The 13,819-nt window shown below is 35.1% G+C and overlaps 1 protein-coding gene across 9 annotated transcripts in view; it reads left to right on the top strand.

The window, feature by feature from the left end:
* Positions 1-13,819, top strand: part of NRG1 (neuregulin 1) — an 888,216-nt gene that overhangs the window by 846,680 nt on the left and 27,717 nt on the right. Inside the window, exon 7 of one of the 9 annotated variants that reach the window (XM_074275393.1) lies at positions 13,555-13,622. The exons of the other annotated variants lie outside the window; for them this stretch is intronic. Within the exon in view, the coding sequence (XP_074131494.1) occupies positions 13,555-13,622 (68 nt within the window). The remainder of the gene's footprint in view (positions 1-13,554; positions 13,623-13,819) is intronic. 9 annotated transcript variants of the gene reach the window in all.

The following is a 13,819-nucleotide window of genomic DNA, read 5'->3' as shown; positions in this document are numbered from 1 at the left end:
AATATTGATAATAGCAACATTGTGAAAGCCAACAACTTGATGAGATGTACCTCTTATTGCTCACCAAGGAGGGATGGATATAAGATATAAAATAAAAAGAACATTTTGGGAAATGAACAAAAAAAAAATCTTAATTGACTCTTTACCAGACTGATATGAATAATAATGAAAGGTCATTCCATGGTGAGCCTTAGAAGGAAAAAGAAATAAGAAAACAAAGCCAAGCTACTTAACCTTCATTTCCCTACCAGTAAAAGGGTAATAGTAGTACCAAAGTTGTGAGGATCAAATGAAATAATATTTGTAAAGCACTCAACATAGTGTCTACTCCATAGGAAATATTTAATGAATCAACCCTTCATAACATGATCATTTTACAGAGAAGGGATTAGAGGCATATAGAGACTAATTTAATCAGTCAAACTAATTAAGCTCTTCCTATGTATAGGGCACTATGCTAAGCATTGAGCACACAAAAATAACCAAAAAGTCAGTCTGTGCCCTCAAGAAGTATACAATCTAATGGGGAGAAAACATTCAAACAAATATATACAAAGCAATCTATGTATAGAATAAATAAGAATTAGTAGAAAAGGTACTGGAATTAACATTTGGGGAAGGCTTCTTGTAGAAGGTTTTTAGCTGGGACTTGAAGAAAGCAAAAGGAGAAGAGCATTCCAGGTATGGGATGCTAGAAGAGGATAGATGTAATGTGGAAAAGAACAATGAGGTCGGGCTATAAAAGCCTTTGGTTGGTTTGCCATTGGCCACAAGCTGGTTAACAGAAGATCCAGAATTAAATGACCAAATCCTGATTATCAGTCATATCTGTTGTTTTCCCTTTTAAAATTATTATCATCTCAAGCTACTTGCAACAAAAGGCTTTCAAAGTATAGAGATTGGTAGAAGAGATCAAAAGCAGTATGGGAATAGGACAAGGTTACTCTTTTTGTCCTATCTACTACTGAAGTTGAACTGAAGATGCTTTCAGTGAAATAGCAAAGCATGAGTTTACATCCCAATACATTTTCCCCCAACTGATAAAAATAGTTATTTACTTATGCAAGAGACCATAGGACATTAAATATGAAAGAGAAGGACAGTGACTCCTTAGGATTATTTCTATCTGAATCCCATCAATCAAGATGAGAAGATGACAACTAAGAGAGAGTTATTTTATTCATTTTTATAATAGCACATAGATTATTTAGTATAAAAAACTTAGGTTTATTTTTATAGAACTCTGTTGAACAAGATGAGATATATGAGATAATAATTCTAATAGTAAGGAATAAGGCAGGGAGCTATTGAAGTAACTAATTGAACAAATATTGAAGAAATGACGATTTTAGGCTGGGACAATATTAGTGATATTAGTGGGAAGTTAGAGATAAAAATCAATGAAGAGGACAGAGATATGGGGTATATATAGCAAGTGGATAAGGTACCAATCCTGGAGTCAGGAAACCTAAGTTCAAATCTAGCTTGAAACACTTGATATTTACTAGCTGTGTGAACCTGGGCAAGTCATTTAACCCCAATTGTCTCATCCCCCCTGTTTTTTTTAAATCAATGAGATATTCTGAAGGACAAAGTGACTAAATATAATGACAAGTTGATAGGTTACATATGAAGGACTTAAGAGAGAGACGCCTCAAAGATGATTTCAAAATTCTTTACCTAGAAATTGGAATGAGAGTAGAAGTAGGTACCCAAAGGCAATAAATAACTGGGAAGGAAAATTGAGAACATTCTCAGGATTAATGTAACCAGAGACCATACAGAAACCACACAACAGAGCCATATAATCAAAACTGCCCCAATATTTCAAGTCAAGAAAGGCAACATTTATTAAGTGCTTGCAGTATGTAAAGCTCCATCCTGAGAATACAGTAACAAAAACAAATCCCGTCTTTCCTTCTTTCTTTTTTTTAACCAGAAAATAATAGATTTCATGATGGCAAGGATGTACATTTAGGAGAAAAACCAATAAAAATCCATTAAAATGACTTTAAGATAGTAACAGTGAAGTTAAAAATATAAGACACATTAAGTATTTCTAGAAAGAGGATAAGAAATGAGACCAGTTCTGGTAACAGTGGGACTTTCCATGCAACCAATCAGAAAAAAAGTGGAAACCTGTTCATACTTTTAAGAAAGGGGTTAAGAGAGAAGAACCATATGATTCACTGCTGATGTACCCTTGATCATAATGGTCCTGTCTGTGAACAAGTCTTTATACACATGAACAGGCTTGAAGATTCCTCTCTACTTTCAGTAATTTTTCTGGTATCAATAGGTACAGTGACTCTTCACCCCCAAATATCACTTCCATAATTAAGTCCCTTCTTTCAAGGAGACTTGAAGTGCACATATAGTTTGTGTGGGAGAACATCACATGTACATAGCTAAATAAATGCCAGATAGTTTGAAAAAGAATGGGTAGTGGAGATCAGGGGAGATCTCCTGGAATCTTGAAGGAAGTTAAATATTCTGAGGAGACTGAGGGTAACAGGAATGACATCATTAGAGTGAGTATACTGAAGTCATATGAAGTTTACATGGACACATGGTGAGAATTTCCCTGTATTCAGGGCCAACCTCCCTGAATCATAGGACTGACAATTCCAGCCCACACTGACCCATCTGTTTTCCTTAGGGATTCATATAACATGAATCTATTCAACACAATCTTTGAGTTATGATAACATTGTTTTCCAGTTGTTTTGTGCTTAGAAATATTGTCATCTTCCCTACATCCAATGTGTGTTTATTTTTAGGGGACAAATCAGTCAACATTTATTAAGCACTTGTATGTCAGGAACAAGGACTCTCTACCTTTATTTCTCTCCTTCCCTCTCCCCCCAGACTTTCTTTTCTTCCCTATCCATCTCAGCATAGTATGAGGCTTTCATTAGAAAAAGTATATTCTCTTTATCAGGCAGGAATCAATAAGTATGAACTGAAAGTGAGAAATAATTAAATGGTAGGCTGAGTACTAAGTGCAAAAAAAGTAAAAAATTATGGTCCCTTCCCTCAGAAAACTTGCACTTGGATGGAAGAGACAATATAAATGTTGAAGATCTATACAGAGTAGCTGAAGGCAGGATGAAAGGGGAAGATGCTAGTAGTTGAAAGAGGCAGGAAAAACCTCTATAGAAAGTGAAATTTGAACAAAGTCTCAAAAGAACCATGAAAGCCAAGATGTGAATTCAAGAAGGGCTGCACTCTGGGTATGAGGGATTTCCTAGAGATGAGAAAGAACAGATCAAATGGGAAAGAGAAGATCAGATTTGCAGAGAATCTGCAAATATGTCCATGAAGCTGTATCATGGAGGGGAAAATGGTGTACAAAGACTGGAAAGATAGAAAGGGGTCAGACTGTGCAGAGCTTTAAATGGCAAATGGAGGACTTATAGGACTTAGAGTTTGTTATAGAGGCAGTAGGGAGCTCCTGAAGCATCCTGTGGGATAAACCAATGTGGTCACAGCTGTACATTAGGAAGAATATTTTAGTATCTAGATTCAGCATAGTTTGGAATGAAAAGGACTTTCAGGCAAGGAAGATAACTTTCAAATGGGCTTGTGGACAATCCTTTTAACAAGATATTTTCAAAAGAAAAGACATTTAAGTGTTGTCCTCTCCAAATTCAGAAAATCTCATGAGGTGACTTAGGGAATCCCCTCCTTCTTCTGTGTTTTTATTTTTCTGGCCTACTAACATAGCAAAAGGAATCTCCCTATGAATACCACTGCAGATTTGTATACAAGGCAATGACAGTGATAGAAAACATGGATATATAATGAGCGAGGCTATGTGGAGTACACATTTGATTAAAAATGTGACTCCAATCAAAGTACTCAGCATCAAAAATAGAGGTAGAGAGATTTAGCTTTATACCCAGCATTTCAGAGTTGACTTTGTGAGTCAAAATGTAAATTAATTATATAGATAGAAACTGAAAGTGCTGGCTTGGAGGGATTCCTTTCCAAGTTTTGGTTTCCTTACATAATGAATTAATATAATTTAAGCCTCAAAAATGAGTATTAGCATGTTGATAAATTGAGATTTTTTCTTGTTTACTTAAGAGATCAGAATGACTTGGATATGTGCTATAACCCCTGAGTGTAGCTCTGGATGGCAAGTATTCTCAGTGGAAGCTATATAAAGAGAACTGGGTGTTTCTCTGTGGTCATGTATAAGTACATAGGTAGGGGAGTGAAGAAATGGATAGAAAACTAAGGCAGAGTGGTCATTCCTAGAAGTTTTCTGATTGGATATTTGTTTTATTGATGGAGAAGACAGTTTCCCTTGAGAAAACCAATGGATTTTACAGTAACATCAAGCTTAGAGTTTAAACAGAAATTAGAAAAACACTTATGACCCTGAAGAGACTATGAATATGAATAGATAATAGAATGAGATTTCATCACAGAAATATGCAGACTAATAGTAACAGTGCATTGGGGAAAGAATAATTCACGACACAGAGATTTCGTCAGTGAGTGGGCGAAATCTGGCGCTAAGGCCGACTGGACTGTGGGGTGGAGAGAAGTCAGAATTTGCAATATGAGATTGCAGAAAACCAGACCAGCACTATTAGAACTGTCTGTCTGGCCAACTCAAATCTATGTACTCAAGGGAATGGAGAAAGACTTTGACATCAGCCTCCTGAACTCATGGAGAATCTTCAAAATATATGTGTTCAAGATCAGTTCTCATCATCAGTCATATTATCCATTTTTAAACTGAATGAACATGTAAACAAAGAGACCCAGTGTTGTCTCAAATAATTTCTGAGATGCAGTAGTGTAAGAATAACTCTGGTAAAAGTGGAGAGTTGTAAACACGAGAGTAGATACCTTGTCTTGTGTTCAGAGTCTTCTTTGTTGTTTTCTTTGCTGCCCAATTTCATTTGAAGATGTCATTTCAGAGAAATTCTGCAGTTAAAGCTAAAACGAATTCATCTTCACATCACCAGTTCTCACTTTGCTTGATTCTTCTTCACATGGTCTAATGAGAGTAAATCTGAACACTATTTGAAATGATGGTGATGTTTTGTTCGATATTAAAGTTGTCTTGAGAATACTTTCAGTGAACTTTCAGAAAATGAGACAAAATCCCAAATTTTGGTTGGAATATAAGAAAATCTCATTTTATCTAATTGTACAACACTCCATAGAACTTGGAACTTAAAAAAAACAATGACATCAGGTTATGTATTTTCACCAAATAGGAAATTAAAAAGACACACACAAAACAGATCCTTTATGCTTTGATGTCATTATCCCATGACATCAAATGTGATTTGGGTTCAAGAAATATAAACTTATTAACGTGTATGAAGAAAAGAGAGGGATGGAGGTTTAAAGCTTCAATTGCAAGGACCAAATTGAACCAATAAATGAACCTTGTAATTGCAAATATCTTGGAGTTTTCCAGACATGAAGCATTGAGATATCAAGGAGGTACCTAAATACATTAAGAAATATCCTGGCATCTTGAAATAAAATCTGAATTGGAAGAAGTAACTAATGTTGAAGCAGTCTCAATTTTATGTACAAAGCATAAAAAAGAAAGAGGAAAAATAAAACTGTTCATTAAACACAATAGATTCATCAATCAAATCAGATAGTATGTACTGTGTTCTATCCTCATAGTTCCATATATCTGTATTCTTGGTCTACTTTTTTAAACTAGGACCTGAAGAAGAATTATTTGCATCATCAGCAAAAACAGTTTCCAACTGTAACTTCTCACAATGATGAAATTTCAGGTCTGGATTAAAATGAAAAATAATAAGAAAAATGAGGCAGAGGGGAAAAACAAGTCACAACTATTGATCTGTTAGACAAATGGCCATGGTCCTTGATTTTCTCTCCCTAGTGCTTCCCTGCTGCCTCAGCCTATCTTCTTTTAAGGTGGGACACTTCCTCTCCCCCTCATGGCTCTCACAGCACATCACTGCTGCTGCAGTGTTTTGTTTTGTTTTTAAATTGGGTTGAAGAGGTATAGAAGATGCAGTCTACAATCCTAGATTGCTTTCCACATTGAAAAATCTGACAGAAAGAAGAAATGTATGATTCATAAAAAATCCAAGGCTGTTAGTTAACAATGGTAACTGGTGTTTATGTAGTGTTTATAGTTACAAATGACTTTATAGAATTATCTTATTTGATCCTCAAAATAATCCAGGAAGCCAGCCCAAGTATAATTAACCCATTTTGTAGATGAGAAAAATAAGGTTTAGAGAAGTTGGCACTGGCCCAATGTTACAAAGTTATTAAGCATTAGGCTCTAAATTCCATAGTAAACCCTAATCCTAGATTGAGAGCACCTGAGTTCAAAACCTAGTTTTAATACTAACTCTGTGATCATGATCAATTCTTGAGCTTCAGTTTCCTCATCTGTAAAATTAAAGACTTGGTCTTGATGGGCTCTGTGGTCACTTCCTACTGTAAATAAACAATCATATAAATGGAACCAATGGGGTTCTTGCAAATATTGAATTACAAACAAAATATCTTGTTATTTATCCATTTAAGTAGGAAAATATATTTACAAATCTGTGTCAGATTTGTAATCTGTGTTTAATAAGATTTTATAAATGCCAACTTTGTGAAATACCCTGGGATAAACACTGAGATGTGTTGTCTGTTTGTTTAACTTGGTTCAGACCTATGATTTCAAGGGTATGAAGAACTGAAGCAGATCAACAACTTCTCTGCAACTCAGAGTCTTAGAGAAGGGATTGGGAGCACTAGGAAGTTAAATGTATCAGAGGTAGAATCCTAGTGTCTCCAGCTCCAAATAAGGCCATCTATCCATTATACCTTGCTGCCTATACTCATGCTGGGGGTATACTACTACTACTATTACTACTGCTGTTGCTACCAGTATCAATGATAACTAAATAGTAACTAAGAACTGAATCTTAAAGTTTGCAAAATGCTTTATAAAAAAATCTCATTTGATCTTCACAACAACCTTGGGAGATAGATGTTATCTTTATTTTATAGATAAGAAAACTGAGTGCTAGAGAAGTTAATTAAATTGCCCAGTCTTATGGATAATAAGTGTCTCAGGCCAGATTTGATTGCAGGTGCAGTATTCCATTTTCTGTGACACTGAAACAGAAAACAATGAAACAAACAAAACAGTATACTTCCACAAAGAACTTCCACAAAGAAGTTTATAAATCTAAACAACCTCAACTTGTTTTCCTGTCTTTTCTTTCTCTTCCTCTACCAAAAGTGATTTTATTGATATCCTTCGTTATATCACTTATTTTCCTTTTTTTTAAATTTTATAATTATAAATTTTTTGACAGTATATATGCATGAGTAATTTTTTTTATGACATTATCCCTTGTATTCATTTTTCCAAATTTTCCCCTCCCTCCCTCTACTCCCTCCCCTAGATGACAGGCAATCCCATACATTTTACATGTATATCACTTATTTTCCAGAATATCCTTCCTTTCCCTTCCCCCTAAGCCATTACTTATTGAAAAGGGGGAGGAGGGAAAAGTTATGTATAGCTATTCAAAATACTGAAAAAGTCTGACATTACATGCATTATTCCACACCCATGGGTCCCTTTTCCAACTTTTTTGTTTGTTTGTTTTTGTAATTTCAATATGGTAAGAGATTTAAGCTTAATGTTTCAGTTTAAATGTTTCTCATAGAGATTCTTTAGACATCAGATAGTAAAACTTTGAGTGAGTTTATAGAAGGGAAGCGATAGATAAATATTACTTAGGATTATTGATGCTAAAATGTAATATAGAAAGGTAGAAAGAGACTTTAGCAACATATTAAAAAAACCTGTAAAATTACATCAAGAATTCAGGGAGAGTTTACTAGTAGGAAAAGTATAAGCATAATTATAACATTTTTAAAAGACCATAATTATGTTAAATATAAAAAATCTACAACAAAATATAGTGTTTACTTAATGTTTTTAAGAGATAGAAAAGGAATAAAGAAATCTTTCCAAAAATCATCAAAAATATGAGTTTTCTTAAATAGAATATAAACTTCTTAAACATAAGAATTATTAGTTTTGCCTTTGCTTCCCTACTATCTAGCACATAGGAGGTGCTTAATTAATGTTCATTGAGTAAATAAGTCAATCAATCAAGAATTTGCATTAATGAAAAAAAAAAAAACAAAACAAACAAAAAACCTTGAAGTTTTACCAGTAACATCAGGGATAAAGCAAAGATGTTCATTTTCCACTCTTATTTTCAAGAATATTAAAAATGCCAATTCTTGGTCACAAATCAGTGAACCTAAAAATTTTAAACTGAGCTCAGAGTTAGATAGATGATTTTTCACTTACATATGCATTTTTACATATAATTGATGATTTGCATTTTGCAAAAGAAATAACAATCACCATCATAAGCGTTTCCCATATGGTCTTAAAACAATCCTGTCTGTGTTCTCCAAACTTAGCTGAATGGCTAATGATGCTGAGTCCCTGATTTCTCAAGAAGAAGGAACTGATTTTAGTTTCATCCATGCATTCAAGGGAATATCATAACAAATGGTTTCTTAGAAATTCCTTAGTTCTCTTTTCATCTCAATTGCCCAATCAATTTAGAAAAACTGAGGCTACTTTTTCCAACACCACGTGTCAGGCTAGATCTGCAGCCAACAGAAGGAAAATAAATTTAGCACGTAGAGAGAGTGGATAGATAGTGTCAATGTGGTTCCTGCCAAGTTTGAAAAGGGGCATGAATAAGTGATTCCCCTAGTTTAAATGCCCTGGACTTCTGAAAGTTTCCTTTTATATAGACATTATCATGACATGTCTTAATGATTTCCATCCTTGCTTTGCAAATTATAAAGCACCATGTAGATATTTCTTATGTTCATGACTGAAAAAGCAAAGAGGCCCTGTAAGAAGGAGTTACTTCATCATAAAGTTACTGTAGTATCATAACACTGAATTTCCCTGGAGAAAACAATAAGAAAATATTGGCCAGATTTTTACCCCCTCTTCCCACCTGTTCTGTCTGCCTTTGCTTCCCAGAGCTCTGGATAATTAACCAATGTTTTCCAAGCATTTAAAAAATATATATATAATTGCTTCTCTGTCCAATAAGCACTGTGGTGGGTTGTGGGGTTTTGTGGGTTGTTTTTTTTTTTTTTTTGGCTCCTTTCTTAAACCTTCCATAATGGCAATCCTTGACTAGAAACAGAATGATGTAGTTTTCTTTTTCCTTTATCCAGCTGTCTGTTTCATCTTTTTCTGTGTCCTTCTATGTATATCTGTCTCTGACAAATACATACCCACCCAGCCACACACAAAAGTCCTCCACACTTGTACCTCATTTTTATTCAGAACAAAGTGGCTTTTAGCTGTTTATAATGTAGAGGGCACATTGAACCAATAAGAACCAATGAAAGTGACATAGTCATTGAAGAATGAAAGGGATAGACTGCATTTCTGTAAATTATTTTCAGATTTATGGTACATTTCTCTCACAACAACCTATGAAATAAAAATAAATATCATGATCTCTGATTTATATATGAGGAAACTAAGGCTTTAGTGAAGTCAAGTGAAGTGACTTGCTTGGGGTTAAACAATAATTATCAAAGCTAGATTAGACTCTTAGTATCTTCACTCCAAGTCTTGCCCTCTGGGCTCATTATATTGTGCTACCATGTCCTCAGTCTTCATTACTCCTATAGCATTTTCACAAGGACTTTTAAAATCTAGAAAAGTGAAAACAAAACACTTACTTTGAAAATTAGTTGGAATAGTTAGGTGGTGCACTGTATAGAGCACTGGCCCTAGAGTCAAGAGGATCTGAATTCAAATCTGACCTTAAACACTTAAAATTTACTAGCTGTGTGACCCTGGGCAAGTCACTTAACTTCACAAAAAATGAGTTGTATGTAATATATCTATTTCTTGTGAGTCATTTGTAGGCTACATAAGATGGCTATTATTTAATAGAAATCATATAACTTCTCATAAGTCAATGACTTTCCAAATATCTCTTTATGGACCTACTTATTGAATTTGTAACAAAATCAGTAAAAATAGATAATGTAGAGATGGGGCTCTCAGAACCCTAAAGGATCTATGAAAATTCAAAGCCTTTTAGTATCAGTAACATGTTACATTTAATCTAATGAAGTCCACAGTGTGGAAAGAATGCTGAAGTTTCTTGACCTCCTTTAAAAAGGTTCTCTTTACTCTGAATATACCAAAACTTATGGATATAGTCTAGTTTGTCAAATTTGGAAGTGGACGTAGAATATAAAATTTGAGAACTAAGAGGACCTTGGAATATGAATGGTTACCACAAATAATATTAGAATTGGAAAGGATTATGGAACACAAAATATTAGAATATTGAATGTGAGAGTTAGAATTGATCTTAGAACAATGACTATCATAATTAGGAAGGTGCTTGGAGTTGTTTCAATTGTATATGATTCTGTGTACCTATTTGGAATTTCTTGGTGAAGATACCAGAGTGGTCTGCCATTTCCTTCTCTAGCTCATTTTATAGAAGAGGAAATTGAGGCAAACAGGGTTCAGTGACTTGCCCAGAGTCTCAGAGATAGTAAATATTTGCTTAGGCCAAATTTGAATTCAGAAAGATGAGCCTTCCTGACTTTAAGCCCAGTGCTCTATCAATTGTGCAATCTAATTGTCAATCCTTAGAATATAGAATGCTAAAGCTGGGGTGACCTTATAAGGAACAAGAAAGTCACAGCATGTAAAATTAAAACATAGATAGTTAAAGGCAAAAGGGACCTTAAAATTTATAATATAAGAACATTTAATATTGGATTTGGAAGGGACCATGGACCAATGGAATGTTAAAGTTAAGAATGACCTTCAAGCAAAGAATATCAAAGAGGAATCTTAAAACATTTTTGTTTGTTTAGGGTTAAGTGACTGGCATAGAGTTACAGAGCAAGTAAGTGTTAATTGTCTGAAACCAGATTTGAACTCATGTCCTTCTGGCTTCAGGGCCGGCGCTCTTACCATTGTGCTATCTAGCTTTCCTGAACCTTGGACCAGTTTTAAAGCTGAAAAGAATCTTAGAACATAGAATGTTCCAGTTCTAAGAGGCTCTAGAATCTAATTTTGTACAACCAGAGGAACCCTTGCAGTTTCCCCTAACCCTTTTATTTCACAGATGAGGCAACAGATTCAAATAAACAGAAGGGATTGAAGGTCACCCTGCTAATTAAGCACAGAGCTAGGACTTTAATCCATGTCCTCTGACTCCTCCCCTAATAGAGGGCCTCTTCCATTCCATCTTTTTTGCCTTCCTTGCTGAACAATATTCTTAACATAGTATTTCAAAGAAAGTGTAATAGTAATGAATACCAGGTTTACCTGTATCTTCATAAGAATTATTTCTTACTCCATAGCAACAGCATCACTATGAACTGAAAAAGGACCTTACAAGTCATATAATATAATCCCCTGATTTGACAGATGAGGAAGCTGAGCTCAGAGTTATTAAATTACAAACCTGAAGTTACATAATCAGTATATCAAAATAAAAATTTGAACTTGGATTCCATACCCATAACTTTTTCCACGGACCCATTCTCCATCTGAAATGTTTATGGGGAAATGTTTTGTTATGGAAATGAAATGTTTTGGGGAAAGTCAGATCTTTATATGCTTTTTAGCTTTTTCTAATACAATGAAGAAAATCCTGTGATCCATAAATAGAGGTGTAAAGAATATATGCAGATAATTCTTGCATTCAGTGGGACAAATTTTGCATTGTCATTTTGTCATGCACAAACATACTCCTCAATACATTTTCCAAATACTACTCGGTATTGTTGACTTCATGACCTCATTTGAGGATTTCTTGGCAAAGATACTGAATTGATTTGCCATTTCCTTCTCCAGCTCATTTTACAGATGAGGAAACTGAGGCAAATGGGATTTAGCAACTTGCTCAGGATCACACAGATAATAAGTGTTTGAGACTGGCTTTGAACTCAGGAAAGGTTATCTTCCTAACTCCTGGTTTAGCCCTATCCACTATACCACTGAGCTCCCATATTACTTGGTGTGACTTGATCCTAAATCTATAGATGATAGGACTCCATTCATAGGTTTGTATAGATAAGATTTCAGGCTTCACTTAAATAAGGCAGTCAAGCAAAATTCCTGGGAATGACAAGATCTCAATACATATGAAAAATGGCCAAGTCAAGATTTATGCCATAAATTGTCTCTTAAAAATTTTACATGTATCTGGGGGGGGGGGAATATTTTTTTAAAAAATCAAGAGAATGGTCCATATTCAGAAATAGAATTCATTTTAATTTGTTATTATTATATTGTGTGTGATACTGAGCAAATGACTCAGACAATTCTCTGTATCTCTTCAGTTGCGAATGAGTTGCTGACCCTTTATTGGTAGAGGGAGATTCCATACCAGCACTTCCTTACAGCAATGAAATCCCAGATCCAGGCAAATTATAAATATTAGGTGAAAACCATGGCATGGAGTGAGGTTTTACTCTTATGGCTAAATGACAAGAATACACATTCTCAGAAGGGATTCATCACCAGAAGGGTCCAAAGTGAATCACAAAAATAAACTCCTAAAGCAGTGGTGTTAAATTCAAATAGAAAATATTATTACGTAAGGATCCCTATGGACTAACTGTTGATTTTTAAAAATCATTTATTACCATTATCTGTGTTCTAGTATATTTTTATTTTGCTAAATATCTCCTAATTTAATTACCTTTTACTTATATTAATTATAAGCATTAGTTACATTTTCATTTGTTTGAGCTACACTTAGCTGTGTGGCTGACATCTCTGTCCAAAGGCACTATGGGTGTCACTAGCTGCATGGACAAAAAACATTCTAGCTCTGTAAAGCATTGAACCCATAGAGTGCCCACTGTTGTGTGTGCCTCAGCTGGAGATCTATCCTTGTAGCCAACAAGGCAAATGGGAGGTGAGAATAAGGAACCTCCAGTAGATTTGGAGTGAGAGAGAGAACCATTTGTTGAGCTGATAAACACTAGAATATGAGGATATGGAAATCTTGCCGTATTCACCATCGGCTTTAGTCACCACACACAAAGACAGCTCTTTCTGTAAAATGTATGGCCTGTGAAATGAAAGGTAAATTGGAGGAGCTTTTTGGAAGGAGGGTAGGAAGAGGCAATGGCTTTTTATCTGACACAGTACATGTGCAGAAGCAAAGCTAAATGGTAAGTGCCTGATATATACAAAATACTCCAGCTACCAACCGGGGCCATATTCCCCTCCTTCATTCTCCACCTCAGCTTTATAGCTTTTTTTCCAATGAAATTTCAATGTATTGGCTTTTCAATTAAAAAACAAATCAACAAACTCTTCGTAGTCCTCAATGAACATGGCTTTCTAAATGTCCTCCATGTCATTTTTTTTATTACCTACTTTCATCCCTAAGCTTCCTTTGGGGACAGCTTCATAATCTATAGGAGGGGCATTGACAGTTTAATCACTGGGTGTCTTTAGCCTCTGTTGTTTATCACATTTCTGCCCTCTAGGTGCCAACCTGGATTCACTGGAGCAAGATGTACTGAGAATGTGCCCATGAAAGTCCAAACCCCAGAAAGTATGTTAAAAATAATCTGAACTTTGCTTTCTTCCCCAATCCACAGCAACAATCACTACCACTTGGTGGTTTGACCAACCAGGTGCCTGGGCTCTGCACCCATGGCTCGATGGCACAATGTGTCATTGTCATCACCTCCTGTCACTGGAGACAAGATCTTGATTGGGAAATATATACAAAAATACCAGCAGCTATAG

Source organism: Sminthopsis crassicaudata, chromosome 6, assembly GCF_048593235.1.
Source record: "Sminthopsis crassicaudata isolate SCR6 chromosome 6, ASM4859323v1, whole genome shotgun sequence".
Classification (NCBI taxonomy): domain Eukaryota; kingdom Metazoa; phylum Chordata; class Mammalia; order Dasyuromorphia; family Dasyuridae; genus Sminthopsis; species Sminthopsis crassicaudata.
Note: the sequence above shows the minus strand (reverse complement) of the source record. Positions and strands in the feature narration are given on the sequence as shown.